At 37.1% G+C, this 22,076-nt stretch overlaps 1 protein-coding gene across 1 annotated transcript in view; it reads left to right on the top strand.

Moving 5' to 3' along the window:
• The first annotated feature begins 3,528 nt into the window (after nucleotides 1-3,528).
• Nucleotides 3,529-22,076, top strand: part of col18a1b (collagen type XVIII alpha 1 chain b) — a 190,798-nt gene continuing 172,250 nt past the window's right edge. Inside the window, 1 exon segment of the mRNA XM_051931190.1 lies at nucleotides 3,529-4,750. Within this exon segment, the coding sequence (XP_051787150.1) occupies nucleotides 3,859-4,750 (892 nt within the window). The 5' untranslated portion in view covers nucleotides 3,529-3,858.

The raw sequence follows: 22,076 nt of genomic DNA, 5'->3' as shown, positions 1-22,076 counted from the left end.
GAGTTCAAATCCATATTTAATCTGCCTCTCTACAGTATATGATGTTAAATAAAATTGTGTAGGCCAGACAATTTGAATTATTTACAGCTTGTTGAAAAAAGAGGCGAGGTTTGGAAAACAGTGGTTAGGGATGAGGGAGTAGGAATAGGAATTTAAGTTACATTCCCAAGGCCTGCCTTTCACTGTCTATATGAGTTTGATTCCACCATTTAAAGAGTAAATATGATCCAGATGTTTTTCTCAGGTTTACAGAAACAATAACAGACCTATTGAACTTAGAGTGTAATTCATTACTCTTGTACAGACTACAGTTAAGATTAGTATTTTATACTATTTATATACATGGAGTGGGTGGTATATTAGGTGCAGTAAATGTGATTTACTTCCAATGTAAATGAGTGCTCAGTTAGTAATAACATCATACATACACAAATTGCAGTATGAAGTAGGTAGGCAAGTGCAGTCATTTGTGTGCCATTTAGAGGTAAGATGGGCAAGACTTAGTTTAAGACGCCTTTGAATGCAACGTGGTTGTGAATGCCAGACACAGTGTACAGTCATGGGAATATTGAGACAAGGCATTCACCCCAAAAATATCTTGCCAGCAGAACTGTTACTGACAGCTTGACACAGAATTTAATAACAGATGGGTTGCATCCAGTCAAATAACAGCTGAGTATAAAAATGAGGCTAAAAGAGACTTACCAAAGTGAAATTTTAATCACATCTTGTGCTGAGTACATCTCTCAACAACACACCCAAGGGTTTAGTCCTGTTAGTAAAAAAAAAATATATATATGGTTACAGTAGACATATAACATACAAAAACACTGTACTCTTCAAGCTGTGAGGCAGCTGTGCTATCCAGTGTACCCACCATGCCTCTTATGTGCATGTGATTGTGTGTGTGTGCGCTTACACTACTGGTCAAAAGTTTAAGAACACCTCAGTTTTTCTTCAAATTTAATCTGTTGAAATTCAATGAATGATCTAAAATGTTGAAAAGGTAAGCAGTATACTGACAGAGGTTTAAAATTAAAGTTTAGGTTAGCAAAAACTGAAAAAATGAAATTTCAGAATATTACAAATGGGCCTTCCTCAGGGAACAACTAATAGGTTACAACCTGCAGATGTTCTGTAATAATAAAGTAAATTAAGCCTTGAAAGTTGAAGGAAACAGTTGCACAGGTGTCCCAACGTCTGTTGATTACTTAAAAACCCTCTCTCTGCCTTAAAGTAGAATTGGAACTGACTGTGTTACTATACCCTCTGAAGTACTACTTAAAGAATATTATACTGTACAAAGATGTAAATTCCAGTTATAATGGCAAGAAAATGGCAATTATCAAATGAAACAAGACAGAGCTTTATTACTCTTAAAAGTTCTGGGTTTTCATTTCAAGAAATTGCAAAGAAATCAAAGTGTCAATGAGTACGGCTGTCCTATACAATCCCAAGGCAATTGGAAACTGGAAAAAACTGGAAGAGATCTGACAGAGCCAAAGTCACAACCCAATCAGAAGACAAATTTCTGAGGGTTACCAGCTTGAATCATAGTCGCCTCACAGCACAACAGTTTGAAGCAGAGCTGAACAGTGGTTAAAATAAGTAAGTCTCAGTGTCTGCTGTGACGAGGAGACTTTGTGCTGCAGTTTTGACAGGTTGAGTGACAGTAAGAGAGCAATTCCTTAAAGGACAAAATAGGGCTTTGAAATACTGGCTGTGGACTACTGCAGACTGAACAAAGTGAAGTTTTTTAGCGTGCCAGGAGTAAATTTGAAGAGTGTAATCATTGAAATTATAGATGGCCGTGAACACCAGAGAATGTTATTTGAGTAGTTTTAATGCAAATTTATTGTAAGTCCATTTGAAAGATTTATTAAATCAGCCTTTACCAATGCATTCAAACCCAAGAGTTGCAGTCCTGTTGCTGTGCTGATGTTTTAAATGTATTTTGCCATATCTGTGTCTACTATGCTTTGCCAGTTTGATGGTTATTTTTATTTATTATTATTATTATAATGATGATGATAATTATTGTTGGATTATTATTTATGTTTTAGCCTTTACTTCATTTGCCTCCCCAATGCTTATAATGAGTTGGCACCCATATATACTGCACACAGTACAAAATAACAAAAGGAAAATAGATACTTATTGCACACCTTTCCTCCAGACAAGGTGCCTAGGGCTCTTCTCTATTTTAAAGTACCAAAGTAAGCACCGTGTAGATATAAGGACTTTTAAACTCCAGCTGTGAACCACTTCTGAGTATAATCCAACAGCAACTTCAGAATCAGACTTAAACCCCATTGGCACTCTCACTGAAGGCTCCAGAAGTCCCTGCAACTCCTGATGCCCACTTTGTTTTAAAGAGAAAGGCAATGTCCTGTCCCAAGCTCATTATAATGGGTAGCAGGAAGCTACATTTCACACATGTCCTCCTGCTGCTTCCCATTATATGGAGAACTCCTGTTTTGTTAACTAATGTCCTCCACTGTCTTTCCATTATAGAATCATTCTTGTGGGGGATCAGTGTGTGGATTGCTCATACAATGAAAAGAACATTTTCAGAATAGTGGGCCCAATAATTGTGCTGAACTACATCAAAGCAGTTACAATCCCACCCTGCAAAATCTCTTTTCATATATTTATGCATACATGCACATATTTCAGGTTACAGTTTTCATTTCAAAAACAACCCTTTAGTAACTTTTAATATTGCAAAACATGCAACATACTCTATATGTATATAGATACTGTATTTGAGCGCGTGTGAATGATTAAATGTCAGTTTGAAAAGCCAAAGGTTTCTTATAAAGTGAAATCTTTAATTATGGCATTGTATCAATTTAAATGTGAAAGCACACTTTAGGAAAAATTAAACACTAATACAGAAAAATTTACTAGTTTGTAAGTTCCCTGCATTTTAAATCCTTTTTCTCTCCTCCAAATCTGCTTATTATGCTTCTGAAGAGAATGGAAAAGTACCCTTTTTTTTGCACAACTAGATTTGGCAGTTATGAATCTGAGATATTAATAAATAAGCGTGCAATGAGTAGACTTGTAGAAATGATTACTTGTATAGCAAGTAGAAAGATTTTACAATTACTGACTTAAGTATAGCGCAACAAATAGAAAAAGTAAGGAAATATTTAAAAAAAAAAAAAAAAAGGAAGAGAGCCTGTTGTTTCTGGTCATGGAGCCCTTCTTGAAGTTTTAAAGAGGAGCTGAATGTCTTCTTGCTCCTTCTATGTGAAAGCAGTTTTCTTGAATGATTTTAAACTCTGACTTGGGGGGAGTGACCAATGGGAAAGACGGAGCACAGAGGGTGGGTATATTTCAATCTGCTTAAAGCAGCTGCTCCTCCTCTTTACTCTTGTGTGCGGCTGTATCGTGTTGTGGCTGCTCAAAGGGGGAGTGAATGCTGAGAACAAGTAGGAGACACATAAATGGTAAATGTGAAAGTTTTGAAGACCTGAAAGCCGGCTGCTGTGACTGATGGCCAAGTTTATGAGACTGGTGAGTGGTTGCCTGCTCTTATTTTTCTGTGTTGATCATGCAAGCGCACAGTGGTGGTACTCGTTGTTTGGAAAAGGGACAAGTACAGTAGCCACAACTAAAGGAGTAACCACTGTAACGGCCCTGCCTGAGAATAAGAATCAAACTATTTATCCTAAGTTTAACAGTGATAATGGAACAACATTGACCTCTTTGAGACCTGATGGTGGAACAGCTGTGCCTACTCAGAGTACTAACAGTGGGGCACAGTTGGCTGATTTGGGACCTGAAAATATAAACGATGTGGACACTGACAGCACAACAGTTTTGCCCACTGGTAGTATTATCAGTCAGAAAATGTTGACTAGTTTGAGTCCGGATGGTGAGCAACCATTGTCCAATCTCAGTTCTGATGGTGTGCTGCCAACAACCACTCTCAGTCCTGATGGTGAAACAACTGTGCCTAGTATCAGCTCTGATAACAGAACACTGCAGCCCACGCTCCACTTTGACAATGGAACAACTTTGGTATCTGTTAGCACTACAAATCAAACTGCTTTTGGTAAACTCCTTGACATTGATAATGAAACAACTTTGACGACTTCAAACTCTGAAGGAGAAATGACCACGGCACTTCCTAATGCAACAACTTTGAAACATGATAACAGAACAAACCTGACAACTGAGAATCTTGCTGGTGTTGGTGCAGAGATTCTGAATGTAGCTGAAGGCATACGCAATTTTGTTCAACACTGGGATAAAAAATCAACTTTGAGCCCAGTAACAACTGTACAGACATCTGCTTCCATTGTGGCCTTGACTGGTGTTTCAGACAGTGAAGTGTCTGTAACAAGTGAACCCAAGACTGTTGGGGTTACAACAGTGCAAGCTACAGAGCAGTCAAAAGTTACATTTTCTTCAACATTGGAAAATGAAGCTTCTGCAAAAATAGCCACAGATGCAGATCTTCTGCAGAGTGTTCCAAGGGACAATATGGAAGTGTCTGGTGATGGAGAGAATGGATCCTCGATGGGTGAGAGCCCAGAGGAATTTAGTCCTTCAAAAAATGAAACCATTGTGACTGCCCCAGGAAATGGATCAATGGAAAGTGGTTTGAAAGCAACCAACACATCCACCTGGCAACATTTGCTTCTTAATGTCAGCTCAGAAAGTGAACAGAAGATTGAGAGGCACCTGCTCAACAATGCTTTGGTCCACTCGAATGAGACAACTGAGAGGAATGACAAGGGTAACCAATCTGAGATCCAATCAACCCACACAATTAATTTCACTAAGCATCTTGGAATAGTCAATAATGGCCTAGCTACAAATAGCAGCGGCAGTAGAGTTTCTTTAAATTTACCTAATTTGAATGTCACTAATCAGGTGGTGGGGGCTGCTAATAATAATGTCGTCCAAAATGAGTCTTTTTTACTAACTACTAATAAGAGTGCCAACCCTGTGAGTCATTATAATGTTCTATCGCCAGGATCCACCCGCTGCTTTGCCATGGCCACTGATTTGCCATTTTGTCTCAATATGGGCATTAAAAACTTTGCTTTGCCCAATTATTTCAATCACAGCAGCGTGGCGGAAATCCGGGCAGTTTTGCATGAATGGGCGTGGCTGCTGAATTCTCAGTGCCATAGCAGCTTGGAATTGTTTTTCTGCTTACTGTTGGTACCCAGGTGTGAATCAGCTAGCCAGGTACCTCTTCTTCCATGCCGTGCTGTCTGTGAGACCCTTCTGGATAACTGTTGGACTTACCTTGATTCAGGCCATCTGCCCATATCATGTGACTCTCTACCTGAAATGGATGATGATGATTGCTCATGCTATTCTCTTAGTAATGGAAAAGGTAAAAGTGCCTTGAAGTGCATTCTTGAGCTCTGTCCCCCCCTTTCTTTAAACTTTCCTAAAATGGTCTGTTCTTTCCATCTTTCCATGTCTTTGCAGTAAGTTAATTCTGTCAGATTACTGGAACATCCTGCATGGCTGATTCTATTTTGTGAGATGATGCTAAAACACTTGGTGATCTGTCTAGTGTTGAATATCTAAGTGTCCCGCAGTCCATTAAATGAGTACTTATATGGTGGTGACAGTCACTATTGCTGATATAAGGTGCATATTCAGGATATAATTTAAAATGTGCTGCATGATCCCCAAGTGTTTTTGTTTCCTTTTTTTAAATAATGTTTTTGTTTTGCTGCTGTTCTTCACCAGCAACATATAGAAATGCATTTCTGTCTGGAATGGCACTAGATATTAGATTATGTTTCTATGCTTTTGTGATTGCTAGCAAACCTTTTGGCCTTAGACAGAGCAGTCAAAATTGTTGCCTCCCCCATCTGCAAACCTTTGCTTGCTTCTAATTATTTGAAACTTGCTTCCCTTTCATGTCTAGATTTTCAGTTTCTCTGCTATCCTTAGAATGCAAATGACAGGCTGACAGGGATTAAGTGCCCACTATGCAAGAGTTAGGAAAGAGTATTGCACAATTCGTTGAATGATGCAAAAGAGGAAATAGTCAAAAATGATGACAGTAGAATAGGCAGTGTGCATATTGAATGAGCATCACAGAGCTACAGTAATTGGCATGGCCTCCATTCAGGTATGTCTATGCAAATGTTCTCTAGATACCTTATTTTCCTCTCATATATGGGTTAGGTTAAATTAATGTATTTTGTAATGGACCTGCATCCCTCCCATTGTGTATTCCTGCTGCATAACCAATGGCACTAGGGTAGGTTTCAGCTCCAGATGACTTTGTTATGGAATATTGGTGGGACTGATGGCCAGTGGTAGGAAAGGCACCTTTGAGTCGTTCCAAATTTGATAACAGTGGCCTGAATTTGGTACACATACACTGGTTCCTGGGTTTTTTTGGGTCTACTAAAATAATCTAAGTGGCTTTGCACTTGTGAGGCTAGTGTAAAGTTATAACCTAAGAAGAATCTGGACAAGAGCAGACCATTTACAGCCTAAGGTAACTTGGCATTCCAATACACAAGTTCATATTTTCAATATTTGATGGTGAAGCGTGTTTTATATAATTTCCAAATGTCAAGTGCAAAGTATACATTTACAAAAATGTTTTAAAAAGTTATAACACAAAAGAGCTAATATTGAACAAACCACAAAATGCCATGTTCTATATATAACATACTGTAAATATGTGTATATAGATGTATTTTAGATAGAAGATTAGATATAACTTTATTTTGTCCCCTGAGAGAAATTTGTTTTTTTACAGACGCTCATTAAATAAATACACACACACACATACACACACACACACACACACACACACACACACACACACCAGAATGACTAAAAAGAAAGAAAACTTCTGATTTGGCAGTAACAGTCCCAATCAGGCACCGTGCAGGCATATTTCTGTTTGTATAAAAGAGCCCTCTTAACATATCCTGGCACGTATGTGCTTGTGTGTGTATGTGTACATATGTATATATATTTACATATATCAGAGGGGGGTCTTTCTGTTTCAAAAAGGTAATTTAGCTTATGTATACAGTATAAAAATCAAGGAAGCATCATGTACTAAGTTTTCCAACTCTTTCCCAGCTTGTATATGTTAAGATGGTACTGTGTGTGTATGTATATGTGTTTGTATATATATATCTATATATATATATATATATATATATATATATATATATATCTAAATCTATGGTAGGGATGATGACATAATACTTTAAGAGAATGAAGTTCAATTCCTGATTTTGAAAAAAGATCTTAAATTGGAGCATTTCAACAACAACTAAATAACTTACCAAGCGATTTTAGGTCGCTGAATACAAGGCATAACCCAAGTCGCCTTCAAAGGCAGGAAATATTCACAAGAATACAAATGATACAAATGATGTTTTAACAGCAGGTTATAGAGTTCTGTCTACCAAAAAAGTCACAAACGGACCGGAGATGAGCCTTGAAATGACAGAATCTGAGAAGCAAGCTTTACTGGAACACGAGTGAGAGAGGAAGCACTGAGCAGCAGAGGTTGAGACATACAAGGATACTGAGAAAAGGAGTAGGAGGAATGCTGATGGTACACACAGGGCAAGAAATATTAAATATTTTAAAAGTTATTCTATTATCTGTCTACAGGTAAGTGAAGCTAGTGTGTGTGTTTGTGTATGTATGAATGTATGCAAGTATATACTGTATATATGTGTGTGTGTGTGTGTATGTATGTATTTATGTATGTATGTAGGTATGTATGAATGTATGTGTGGGTGTGTAAACACAATATGCAAGATAATAAGGTTTATCATGAAATTAATTACATTGATTAAAGAGATTAAACAGATTTACTGAAGGACCTCACAAAAGATACTTTCTAAGAATAATTCTGGGGTTCAATAATAAACGTTTTAATTTTTAGCAAAAATTCTGTTTAATATCAGAGATGGCCATATGTGTGTGTGTGTGTGTGTGTGTATAGCTATACAGTATATATATATATATATATATATATAGTATGTTGTAGTCATTCATCCATACATCCATTTTATCCTGAGTAGGGTAAGCCTGAGCCTATCCCTAGAAGGAGGAGGAACAATCTATAGGCAGGGTGCCATCTTGTATTAATTTTTTTTCAAGTTAGGTTTTTAATGATAATTTAAATATAGATAAGTGTGTGGCAGTATAATTTATCATTACTTACTTTTCATTAGAATAGTTTAGTTCCAAGGATTACAATTGTTAAGTTTGTCTAATGTTTTCCATGTAAAGAGACATTATCCATCTGCTTAAATAAGGCTGACTGTTTAAAATTTTAAATTACACTTTGTAGAGGACTGGGTCTACTGCAATTTTTTCTGTCTTTCACTCCCTATCCAAATGTTTGCACAAGAAACTGAGATACTGGGTGAGTGTGGCATGAAAGTGTTGACAAGAAGGGATGTAGCTGGAATGTGCTTCACAGCTTACCTTTTACAGTTCAGTGGGCTTTCTGCAGGCACGGGCTCAAACATTTGTCTCCTAGGGAAATTCTTTACTTTTGGAACTGACCCTCCTCCTGATGGTTTTAAATGCAGATGGCAAAGTTCATTCTTCCTTGGGAATCCCTAGGTTCACAGGGCAGTTCTGTTCAATACCCTTTAATGACACCTTTCTTTTTAAACATTATTACCTTTTAGAATAATGGTTCTCATAAAACCATTATGCAGTGCAAGTCAGCCTAAACAACACTGCTTTATTACATACAGTATATTTCTATTTTTCGTAGAATCAGTGGATGAGGACAGTTGTTTCCGGGGCCATTTTATTTTGTAGCAAGTGTGACACTTTTTTTTTTCTTTGAATCAAAGTTTGTTCACACTTGGTTTCTACCATGTGCCCAGTACTGCAGGGATAGACTTCTCCATCCCTGTGACCTTGGACTACTTGAAGCTGGTTTGAGAATGTTATGTTTATTGTTTCCTTTCAGCACCATATTATGTTGGTCAGACCCATGAGATAGCTCTATTTTGGGATGGTGAGAAAATCTTTTTTTGCAGATATCTAGCATCTGTTAGCAATGGGTGCTAACAATAGTTAGCCAGAAAGTTTTACCATTTAAATATTTTTGATAGAGCAGTATGTTTATTGATAGGTAGATAGATACTTTATTAATCCCAAGGGGAAATTCACATTGTACATAATTGTAAAATGTGACACATTGAGGCTGACTTTTTCAAGGCTATTTTTTGTAACAAATACATGAATTGAATTTCAGTTTTTAGCTAAGGTAGTTAGTAGTCATTGACATATGGGTCTGTATTTAACTACTTTCCTCTGGTATTTTGATGACAGTATAAATGTTGTCTCATATACAGAGTATGGTGAAATTCTTCCTTCCATATCCGACCAACGTGTAACATTTAGGATGATACAGCGGTTAGCACTTCTCTGTCTCAGGACAAGAAAACTGGGTTTCAGTTCTGTCTGTGTGGTCTTGTGGTTCTTATTGTGTCCACATTAGTTTTTACTGGTTACTCCAGATTCTCTCTCACATTCTAAAGACATGCAGTCCACTCTGTGCTGCTGCTGTATGTGTAAATGTGGGTGTGCTGTGCATAAGTATGGCCTTTAGTGCATTGGTATCCCTTCCAGGGTTGGTTCCTGAGTTGCTGCAGATGCTACATAGATGAAACTCCCTGATGGAGTAAGTGCGTCATTAGTGATGCTGTAACTAGTGAAATGTTTTGTTCCTTGAGTCATGCATTTTAGCTACACCATGAAAAATTTTTCCCTCCAAAATTTCTTGACACAGGTATTTTAAATTGGCTGCTTTTCAAACTGATACTTTAGATATTAATATATGTATTTAATGAATATTACACTTTTGGATAAGGTTTATATTTCTTAAAGATAGAAGTACTCATTACATTCAAATTTTGCTGTATTTGCAGGCTGGGTTTATAATTGTATAGTGAAAATTTCTGGATACTCCTCTTTCCTGCCATATGACCCAATTCCAAAATAACAAGCAAGTGTGTGATAATGGAATCCTAGCATGGTGAACCGTTAGAAAAATAACAGACCATTAGGTATGTTTAGTGTGCTTCCTTCATGGCTGATAATCAGAGGCACATCCTTATTCAAGACTGAAAAAGGACAACATACTTTAATTCCTCGGCTGTTGTAACTGCAGTGGGAGCTGTGTTCCACAGTTGTTTGTACTGATCCAAGTGAATGTGGGACAGTTGTAGAATAGTTGCGATGAAAGAATGCTTACAACTAAAACTTGGTATCATCGGTTTGAGTAGCAAGTTTTAAATTTAACAAGGTTTACAGACATCTAGGTAACCGTTCTGCATTTTGTAGAGGTTTCCCAAATTTAGACTAGTCTCATCGTAAAAAGAAAGGTATTTTTCAGGTCAAATATATTTCTTCACAATCATATATATTAATTTGACACATAAAATTGTGTTTTAAAGTGAAGTATTTTTATAACTTTTAAAAATATCTTCTCTCTTTTTACAGCTGACTATGGGGATGAAGGGTACATGTGTACATAAGTGAACGAAAAAGCCTTAAAACTTACCATATACGTCCATGTTGAGGTAGCAAAGGTTTTGATTTGAGAAAATGTGCCTTCTGCATTTATGAGGCATCCTTGTGATAATGGAAGAAAACTAAAAATAATTATTTTATCACAGATTCTTGGACCTTTTTTCTTGAGTTAAGAATACATTTTCTGTTCTCATGTCTACTCGCAGCCACCATGAGGGGAGTTATGAACCCCCACCTACATTTGCTTCTTCAATTCTGTTTCTTCAGTGGTTATGTTCTGCCAAGGCTTGTAACAGACAGATGCTTACTTAAATCATATAATTAATTTTTTCTGAACAGTGCTGAGTTTTGTGTTGCTGTTTTAAATAGGATTCAGAGCAAGATTCAAGGCAAGTGGCACTTTAGTCAAAAAATCATATATGAATTTCTTTGTACCATTTAAAAAGCAAATCTAAATTGTTATCAGATTACACTGCATTGTGTTTTTAATAAAAGCCCTAGATTTTTGAAAGAGCCAAGCCTCCTATTCTGTGGTATGTCATGCACACACATGATCCAAGCAAAAAAGACGCAAAATTAAAAGACAGAGCAGATTTAAATAAACTATTGACTTTTTAATACATAATGAGTTGCTCTTGCTAATGATATGCTAATAAAAGAATTGAGGACAACATGTTTGAGTTAGTAAACTCACTGATGGTCACTCATACCAATCAATTTGTAAATACATGGAGAGAATATGCAAAACTCATGAAGACCCTGATGCCGTGAGGTAGGAATGGCAGCTCTGTGCTGTCACTGTGCCTACATTAAAATCTCCATACTGAACAGGCTGAACTTTATTGTTTAACATGATTAAACTAAATCAAACTTGCATTGCTAAATTGACCCTAGCCTGTGGTGGTGTACATAGGCGTGTGTTCATACAACAATGAGCTGGAGTCCTGTTCAATTGCTGTTTCTGTCTTGTCTTCTGTCAATGTTTGCTGTGATAGGCTCCAGCTGCCCCACAATCCCGCCCTCTATAAGCGTGTCAGGAACATGAATAGATTATTAGAATGGAGTGGGCCGCTCTTTGATATCCCATACTAATGTTAAACCACTTCAGTCTCCAAGTGGGATCTTTTATTCCAAAGACAATTCATGGTGATGTCCAATGGGATAATCTCAACTAATATGTTATGTAAAATAGTAACTCATTGCAAAGAGGACCAAGACACCAACAATACAGAATACTGCCAGTAGTTTATTTCCCATCAATGACTGCCTATAACGTCAGTTCAGTTCTTATTTCATGCTACAGGCATGCTGAAAATTCAATCTCACTGAAGTACACACATATATTAATCAATGCAGGGGCACCATATATTTGTGAAATAATTAAACAAGCTTCCATGAAGTGAAGGAATGACTTGGTGACTTTTCAAGGTGAATCCACGCTCCTTGGACTGAACGGCCATCGTGGAGGAGGACAATGTAAAGCAAAACAAAATGTACACTTGGTTTCTTTTAAAATGGTTGAATATCAAAGCAATGTTTTGCTTTTTTCCTTCTTAAAATGACATGGGTTCACTGTTTTGCAATATGTATGTAATCTCAAGACAGTGATGGATAGTTGATAACATTTTTGGCTTTGAAAATGAACATATTCAGTAAGTTTCAAGGCTTTTCTTTAATAGGGGATTCATGTACCCATTAGCTCCATTATAAAATACAAGAGCATGCTAGTTATGTTTTAAAACTTTAAACGTGTGCTTTACTTTAGAGCACAATTTTATGTGGCATAGTAATATATACCATTTTTGTGAATAAATAACTTTGATTTGAAAAATACCAAACTTCTTCTTTAATCCCCCTTAAATTCAGCTCAAGTTTGTTAGGCCAGAACTGACACAGGGAGTCGAGGCAGTCTTTAACAGAGCATGCTTACTTACATAGGGCCAACGCACAGTTACCATTGGACGCAAAGAAAAATCCTTTAGAAGAGGAGAAAACCACAAACTCCACACAGACTGCGAGCAGGCTGGGATCTGAACACAGGAGCAGTGAGGAAGCCATGCTTACCACTGACCAACTGTGCCAATCATAATAAATATAAATACATTTTAAAAACGATTGACTACAATTTATACTTTTTCTAATCCTTTCATTCTCCTTAATGCTGAGCTGACCTTATTCACCAGTATTTCCTTTTGTAATAACTGATAAAAGAAAACATACACATTGACCATGTTCACAGATTTGCTGTTAACTTTCAGTCTAGCATCTGAGCCCTTGTTTAGTGCTACAGAATCATTGACTATACTTAAATTTACCATGGATGGTGTTCCAGTCATCTATGCACCTGCACTGACCCACAAGAAGCGAATGCAACATCATGATTTAGCCTAACATAAGTATCTTTAGGTTGTGAGAGAAAGTTTGAATGGAAGAAAATAATGTGCAGACTCCATTGAGACTACCCAGGCAGTCTGAACCAGGTCCATGGATCTGAGCCATGCCTATGCTACTACATATTTGTCAGTCGATCCATTGACCATTTCAGGATTTTGTCTTCTGTCACTATTATTTGTTAAAACTACTTGTATAGTGACCCAAAGCAAGGTTTACTAATGTTGATAAGGGTGTAGCAGGTCAGCTACCTTTGTCTCCAAAATCAATAGACTATGATTAATAGTGACATCCAGGAAAAAGAATCCATTCAGAGCAGATAAGAGAATGAGATAAGCACTGACACGTATCACCTGGCTGTTTTATGCTAATAAATTTACTTTAACAAACTGATAGCTACATGTGTTGTTAAAAATGGCTGGTGTATCTGGGAGAGCAGCTATAGAATGTGTAATCAGGTTTATTTAAGCACATTCCTTTAGTGGTAATTTCAGATTTCCCCATATCATCCTTCAAGTGGATCATGTGTTCCTGTTGCACTTAGACATTTAATGGCCTGAGCTGACAATTTTTGGATTGCAAATTAGCCCAGTAATTCTTCATTGTGGAAGCTTTACTTTATTACTCTATAAATGTTACCTGATACAGTTTTGTCTATCTGCTCTCACTTTTTATATGTAGTTAATGTGCCTGAGTAGTGAAAATTGAATACTGAACCTTGATTTATCAATTGAGAGTATAAAGACTAAGTGTTGAATGAATTACAAGACAGTCTTTGTCTTCTACACAATGGTATCAGTGAATACTCAGACCAAGGAACCTAAACCCTTTGTGACTACAATATTTTGTCAGAGTATTGATGATAATTATCCTTCCTAGTGGTAAGGCTACAATTAACTGTACTTGAGTTTGCCGCTGGGTGGACAAAACGAAAAAGCTGTCTTCGTAAGTGATGTGTGCCATACAGCTGGCTGTACTCCTGGGTCGAATAACTCACATACAAAAAGTGTCTGTAAAGACATGGGAAAGAATACAACAGAAAGCATTATGTCATAGGATTGCAATCATGCCAAGAAATATTTGTGTGGCAGCTTTCTTGTGGTGAAAAGTTCATGGCTCATAAGCGTAAGACTGCATTTTCTGGTAGGGAAAATAAAGGATCAAGTGCACTGCAGGTGTCTGTCATTCAGTGAAAGATATGGTGGACAGCATAATGCTGAAAAAATGTAGTACAACTTATGAATGTAAATAAAAACTCCATGTTCCAGCAGTAAAAGTATGACGTAGACTTTAATATATTTAGTATCAGCTTTACACTTCTTACAGTAAGAAATTATGTTGAAAAAAATTAGTTCACAGCAAAAATCATTAGAAAGGTACTGTCCACATATCATAGCTGTATTCTTTTTAATCTTAAGACTCTAGCTTGCTCCATCCCAAACCTTGAAAAATGAATGCTTGGATTAGTGTAGCTTGTGAAATGGCATGTTGGCAAACAGGGCAAAAAAAAGTGTGAAATATTTTTGTAAAACTAGAGGGCTCATTAATGCTGGCCAGATGGATATAGAGTTTATTGTTTCTGCCACTGCTGTATTTTGAAAAAAATTTTCCCAGTTCGCTCTTAAAAGAGGCTCGCAGCTGGGGACAGATGTTCAACCATTAAGTGAAGCCTTCCAGCAGAAAGCTGGAGCGAGTGATAACACCCACCTCCCCCCATAGTTCTTATTCTGAGAATGCTGTTCATGCGATTTGCATCTTTAGCTGAAACGGAAAATAATGAAGCTATTAACAGACAATAATTGTGCTGTAAGTAACTGTCACTAGAGAAACTGCAGGAATCTTGATTTTCTTTTTGTTTTTTTGAAGAATTTACTTGTTACATCTGTTATTTGAGTTATTTATATTAAGTGACAGAGTAGTAAAATGGTTAATACTCTCCTCTCACAGCACTAGGGTTTAATGCTACCAGCCTTGAGGCATATAAACTGGGAAGGTGGGTACAGAAAATGGATGGGGTGGACTCTTGGTCTGTGGTTAAAGCTGCTGCCTCAGAGCTCCAAAGACCTGGGTACAAATCCCAGGAATGCATCTGTCCATGTGGAGTATTTGCACACTCTGCTTGTGCAGGTGTCAAGTCTCTCTGAGAAGTGTGAGAGAAAGCTGTGCATGTTGGGTTAATCAGTAACTCTAATTCGGTTCGGATATAAGGGTGTGCCCTAGCCTTGACCTTGCAATGTATTTGGACAGTGCAGAAGTGGACATATTACTGCTATTGAATTAAAATAATGTGCTACACATCTTTACATGATCAACTTCAACTGAGTTTTAAGTTCACAAATTTCCAGAAAGCTGAATATTGTGGTGCACTGCAGTACATTTTTAGGATAGGTGAAGGACCCATGTATCACTCGTAACATGACAACAAGACTTAGGTGAGAGATGAACTTAAAACCAGCAATCCCAATGCCATGTAAACATTACTTTTTCAGTTACTAAGTTAAGCTGCTTATTTGTAATAATCCAGTCTGGTTTCTTGACTCTGTAGCTTCATTATATCATCCAGTAATTAATTCTGCATTTGTGTCATTTTTGCTTATTCTACCCACTGATTAACTTCTATTTATTCCTACGTGCAATACTTTAACTTCTTGAAAGAATCAGACTTCTTGAAGCACTCTTTTAAATATTAACATTGCATTTCAAATGAAGCACTGTAAAAGCATGCATGCCTAATGTGATTTGGGAACAAATTAACTGTTTCCTTGGGGGAGGTGGAGGAGTCCAGATCAGATTACTTATTACATTTTGTCTAGAATTGTGGGAAAAAGTAAAAACAGCAAAATAAGACATGCACCCCCTTCTTCTGGTTTACAGTCGATTTAGGTTAATTAGACATCACAAAAATAAAAGCCAAGTGAGAAAAAAATTGCTGGGCAGTTCTTTTTAGACTTATTTTTTAAAGCTCTTACTAATTTTTGTTTTTAGTAAACACATTCAAATGTAATATCATACAAAAAATTAGTTAAAATTAAATATTGATTCTGTGTGGGTGTGTGCATGAGTGGGCCCAGCAATGGCTTGGCTTTTCCTGCCTTGTACCTATTGGATTTTTGGATAGGTCCTTGCTCCTCACAACCCTTAACTCAGACTGTTGCAATTATGTTAAAAATACATCTACAGTGCAAGTAAAAGTTAGTAAATTGTGCTACTCATTTGAATTACATTTTTAGATATATTCCTGCATATTTTTAAGGTTTTATGCTTTGTCCTACATTTGGGATTGCTGAGACTCAACCCTAGAAAGGGTCCTAGTCTATCATGGGGCTCAAATCCACATCCATATGCACGTACACACTAAGAAAAATCGGAGTCGCTAATCATAAAACACACATCTTTTGGGGTTGTGGGATTGTGGTATGTGGAGAGAAGCCACCAAATATGCAGGAAGGCCTTGTGTCTTCTGCACAGATAGCTACTTGGGCCAACATCAGATATAGCCTCCTGGACCAAGGCTCCCAGATTTGCAGTATGTAGGTACGTATGTACTGAACTCATGTTTTTATTCCTTATAAATATGTGTGGTGTTTCTTTCATCAGCATTAAATACTGTGTACTGATGGCTTTGTGTCTTTTAATTTTGTGCCTCTCATCTTCTCTGAGGTGATGCTACTGTAAATAAGTTGTGACCCCACTCTTCATTTCTGTAATTATATTAAAAACAACTAGATAAAACCATTGTGCTGTACATAGCGTTCCAGTGAGACCTCACATTATGATCTTTTTAAAAAATAGAAAACTAGACTTATATGCCATGGAACTGATTATTTGAGCTAAACTTTTGAAATTAGTACTTCACGTCTGTGTTATAGTATACTGGAATTGCCTGTACAAAAAAAATAGTGTGGATCCCTTTCTTCCAGGGGTGCTTTTTTGTGTGTTTGCTGTAGTTTATTATCCCAGCCTGTTTCCACATTTAAATATGTTAAATGTTGTTTCTTCTCTGGGAGGTTTTGTTCCCATACACTGAGCACCACCTATACATGCCTGGTCTGTCACACTGACTATACAATTGTAGTTAAAATGATATATGCATGCACAGTCTGTTTTGTTCATTTATAAGCCAATAATCCGGAGGCTTCTTTGATGATATATGAAAATGAAATGGCATGGCAGGTATTAGCAGGTGTGTTTACTAGGTTTTAAGAAAGACAGTCACCAGCTTTTTGTTGACTGCCTTCATTGCACAACGAGGGTTTAAGTAAATACTTGCCAGGTTTTTAGAGGAGTATTGCCAGACATTGATAAGCTTTAATTTGCTTTAAGGATTGTCCCAGGGCACTTAGCCAGAACTACTTATCATTGTGCATATCATCTCATATCAAAACTATTATACAGAGCTTTATAACACTCTTTTTAAATATTGCATCAACTCCTCTCAGAGCTTTTATATATATATATATATATATATATATATATATATATATATATATATATAAAAATCTACAGAGACACCATTGAAAGTGTTCTGACCAGCTGCATCAATCTCTGGTATGGCAACTGCTACATATCCGACCGCAAGCGCCTGCAAAGGATAGTGAAGACAGACATTTTACAAACGCAGTGTCCGCAAGGCCTGCAGCATTGTGCAGGACCCCTTACACCCCTCACATGGACTTTACACACTTCTGCCATCCAAGAGAAGATACTGCAGCATCAAAGCCAGATCTGCCAGGCTTCAGGAGAGTTTTTACCCCCAAGCTGTTAGACTCATTAACAATAGGCTGCCCCCTGGGACCTTCCACACTGCCTCAACCACCTCTAAAAACAGAACTTTTATACATGCGAGTCACTATCCTGCAAAGACGAGTGTGCAGGTAGAAAAGAACTGAAAATCTCATACTGACCTTTAAGTATTTTGACGTTCTTGATATCCTTCTGCTGTGAAACATTCTGACCTGTCATTGTTTACACATGTCTTAAACAACTATTATCATACACTGATAATTTCTGTATTATCTATATCTATTATTTATTATTTATTTATTATATTACATATCTATTGACTATGTTTCTAGATTGCAAATACCATACATTGCATCAATGTTCATATTGCTAACTACACGTCAATATTGCTGCTACTTCTTTGTCTTGTCTTTGCACAATGTCTTGTCTTGTTTGTGTTTTAATTTTTAAATTTAAATTTTAATTCTATTTTTAGGGCGGCACGGTGGCGCAGTGGGTAGCGCTGCTGCCTCGCAGTTGGGAGACCTGGGGACCTGGGTTCACTTCCTGGGTCCTCCCTGCGTGGAGTTTGCATGTTCTCCCCGTGTCTGCGTGGGTTTCCTCCGGGCGCTCCGGTTTCCTCCCACAGTCCAAAGACATGCTGGTTAGGTGGATTGGCGATTCTAAATTGGCCCTAGTGTATGCTTGGTGTGTGGGTGTGTTTGTGTGTGTCCTGTCTTGGGTTGGCACCCTGCCTGGGATTGGTTCCTGCCTTGTGCCCTGTGTTGGCTGGGATTGGCTCCAGCAGACCCCCGTGACCCTTTAGTTAGGATATAGTGGGTTGGATAATGGATGGATAATGGATTCTATTTTTAATTTATTATTTGTACAACATGTTGTTACACTGTGGGCAGTGAGCTTCGCAATTTCGTCTATCTGTATACTTGTATATGGTTGAGATGACAATAAAGTCCACTTTGACTTTGACTTCTAGGAAATGTTGACCAAAACTTCACTGCTTGTATTCACCCCTTTTTAGTGCTTCATTCTCACTGAGCCTTAGTTTAGTTTAGTTTAGATTAGATTAAGCATAAACTAAACTCATATCACTTTGCACAAGACCAACTGGTAGACAGTTCGTAAGACTTTTTTGATTTTACTCATCATAACACCCTGTGCTGCAAAATCTCTAAATGCAGAACAATAATGCAAACAGCATTCTTTAAGGGTTTTTCAGTTTGACAAAATATGAAGAATATCTTAATTATAGAGTAATTTTCTTAATGTAAAATAGTTTAGTAATGTTTTTGGTCATATTTTCTGAAGCTCATTTGTATATTAAAATGTATTGTATTTACAAATGGAAGAATCCAGTCCACATTTAGGGAGAAAATGTACATTGTCACCCTTGTATATTTTGGCCTTAGTATATAGTTGGTGATGTGTTTGTGTTAGTGTTTGTGTGTGTTTGCCCCGCAATGGACTGGTGCCCTGTGCAGGGTTTGTTCCTGCCTTGCACCCTATGCTTGCTGGGTTAAGCTCCAGCACCCCCCATAACCCTGTTCAGGACTTAGCAGGTTAGAAAATGACTGAATGAAGTTTACAAAATGGATGGATCCATCCAACCTTCCATCAGTTATAACACTAGCTATATTTAGTCCAAAGGTATATGTTGTTTTAAGCCTGGTACCACACTAAACATGTACAAGAAAGGACTAATAATGATTAATTATATAGTGCATAGTATGTAAGCCTGGGTGCAGCAAATGTTTTTCACTTGAGTATATGCTTGCTGGTATTTCAGTGTGCCCTTGTTCCATACTGCTAAATTTTATGACCCATATTTTTTATTATACAGTATTAACCAATTGAATACCAGAATACTGAATTTAGCCATTCTGGATAAGCAAATCACCAATGGCATCCAGAAAGTCAATTAAGTCATTGTTTGAAAAGACCTACATTTACATTGTTCCAGGATAATACAAACTATGACCGTTCACCAAATTCATCCTTCATATCAGGAGCAGAAATGTTTTGCCCTACTTTCATTAATTATTGATGGTACGTAAAATTACGGCTTCAGCCCTTTAACATGCTGGATTGCATTAGCTTCTTCTGTTCCAGATCATGCTGTTCAAATGTGAAGACTGACAGTAACTGCTTTTTATAAAGTACCTGTCTGTATTCCAGGTATTGATCTCAAACTCAATTTCCATTGAATTATTGTTGTTATTTTCCAAAAAAGGTTTACTGACTTAATAATGGACTTATTCAGATTAAAATTGACTGCAAACATTATGGATTTCAAGTTTAGCATTATTGAAAGTACTTGGTGTAACTCTACTTCTGAGGTCATTTCTTTGTTAATCAAAAAGGCCACAGTAACTTTAATGGCATCAGGGGATGCCCTTTCAGCTTTATGGCATCATATAGATCTCTCTCCCTCTCCTTATACTCTTTGTATGGATCATATTTACTCTGAGTGTATAGACGTGTGGTGTGTGTGTGTATATATATGTATGTATGTGTATACTGTTTGTGTGTGTGTGTATATATATATATATATATATATATATATATATATATATTTATACACACATATACATATAGTAATGGCAATTGAACAGTTCATAGAAACAGTATATGAAATACAGTATGTTATTAAATGGAACAGTAAATTACACGTTTTTATAGTGTATAAAGGTGTATATATATATATATATATATATATATATATATACTGTACATACACACACACATACAAAGTTGTCATTGTCTTTGAAGTACATTTTCTGCTTATATCAGCAAACAGCTTCAAATCAATGCATATTAGTAAAGTGGAGATACAGTAATCCCTCCTCCATCGTGGGGGTTGCGTTCCACAGCCACCCGCGAAATAAGAAAATCCGCGAAGTAGAAACCATATGTTTATATGGTTATTTTTATATTGTCATGCTTGGGTCACAGATTTACGCAGAAACACAGGAGGTTGTAGAGAGACAGGAACGTTATTCAAACACTGCAAACAAACATTTGTCTCTTTTTTCAAAAGTTTAAACTGTGCTCCATGACAAGACAGAGATGACAGTTCCATCTCACAATTAAAAGAATGCAAACATATCTTCCTCTTCAAAGGAGTGCTTGTCAGGAGCACAGAATGTCACATAGATAGAGAAAAGCAAAAAAATCAATAGGGCTGTTTGCTTTTAAGTATGCGAAGCACCGCGGCACAAAGCTGTTGAAGGCGGCAGCTCACACCCCCTCCGTCAGGAGCAGACAAAGAGAGAGAGAGACAGAGTTTGTTTTTCAATCAAAAATCAATACGTGCCCTTCGAGCTTTTAAGTATGCGAAGCACTGTGCAGCATGTCGTTTCAGGAAGCAGCTGCACAAAAGTGAAGATAATCTTTCAGCATTTTTAGACGAGCGTCCGTATTGTCTAGGTGTGCGAACAGCCCCCCTGCTCACACCCCCTACGTCAGGATCACAAATAGTCAGCACAAGAGAGAGAGAAAAGTAAGTTGGGTAGCTTCTCATCCATCTGCCAATAGCGTCCCTAGTATGAAATCAACTGTGCAAACCAACTGAGGAAGCATGTACCAGAAATTAAAAGACCCATTGTCCGCAGAAATCCGCGAACCAGCAAAAAATCCGCGATATATATTTAAATATGCTTACATATAAAATCCGCGATGGAGTGAAGCGGCGAAAGGCGAAGCGCGATATAGCGAGGGATCACTGCATAGTGATTAGTGCTGCTGCCTGCATCCTTTTTTATTTATCTTCTACCCAGTCACTGTGTGGGTAAATCTGCATGTTTTCTGTGTTTCTATAACAGGTATTCCAGTTTTTATCCCACATCCCAAAGGCTTGTATGTTAATTTAATTGGTGATTCTGCGGTGAACTGATGTGGGTATACACACAGGTTAACTGTTACAAAGATGTGGTGCCCTGTCCAGGGTTGGCTGTGCATAAATCTGACAAAGGACACTTCACGTGAACTGAAATGGATTAAGCAGGTTTCAGAGGGTTATGTAATGTTTTAACTAGCTTCTGGAAGTAGACATCCCCTTGCTTTCCTTCTGAAATGGTGGTTTCATACTTTATTATATTTGAGCCAAATCCTTTAATAGAACATATCAGAAGCGGAGGCATATACTTTTTTTTTTTTTTGAGTGAATCCTTTATTCATAATATCTTTTTTTTTTTATTATTCTCCTCTTAGGCTATTCACTAAACTAATCAAAGAGTAATTGTACTGGTGTGTTTTCTAGAGGGGAAGACAATAACCTCAATCTATAGTATTGTAACCATGGTTGAAAGAAAATCACTATTTTTTTTTAATTGTTCGTTTTCATCAAGTAAATTAATTTCATAGTATAACTATATTTATCCAGCCCATTAACCATTGTGAAATCTGTATAGAGTTTTATAGCTTTG

Source organism: Erpetoichthys calabaricus, chromosome 8, assembly GCF_900747795.2.
Source record: "Erpetoichthys calabaricus chromosome 8, fErpCal1.3, whole genome shotgun sequence".
Classification (NCBI taxonomy): domain Eukaryota; kingdom Metazoa; phylum Chordata; class Cladistia; order Polypteriformes; family Polypteridae; genus Erpetoichthys; species Erpetoichthys calabaricus.
This window is presented reverse-complemented; position numbering and strand designations above follow the sequence as displayed.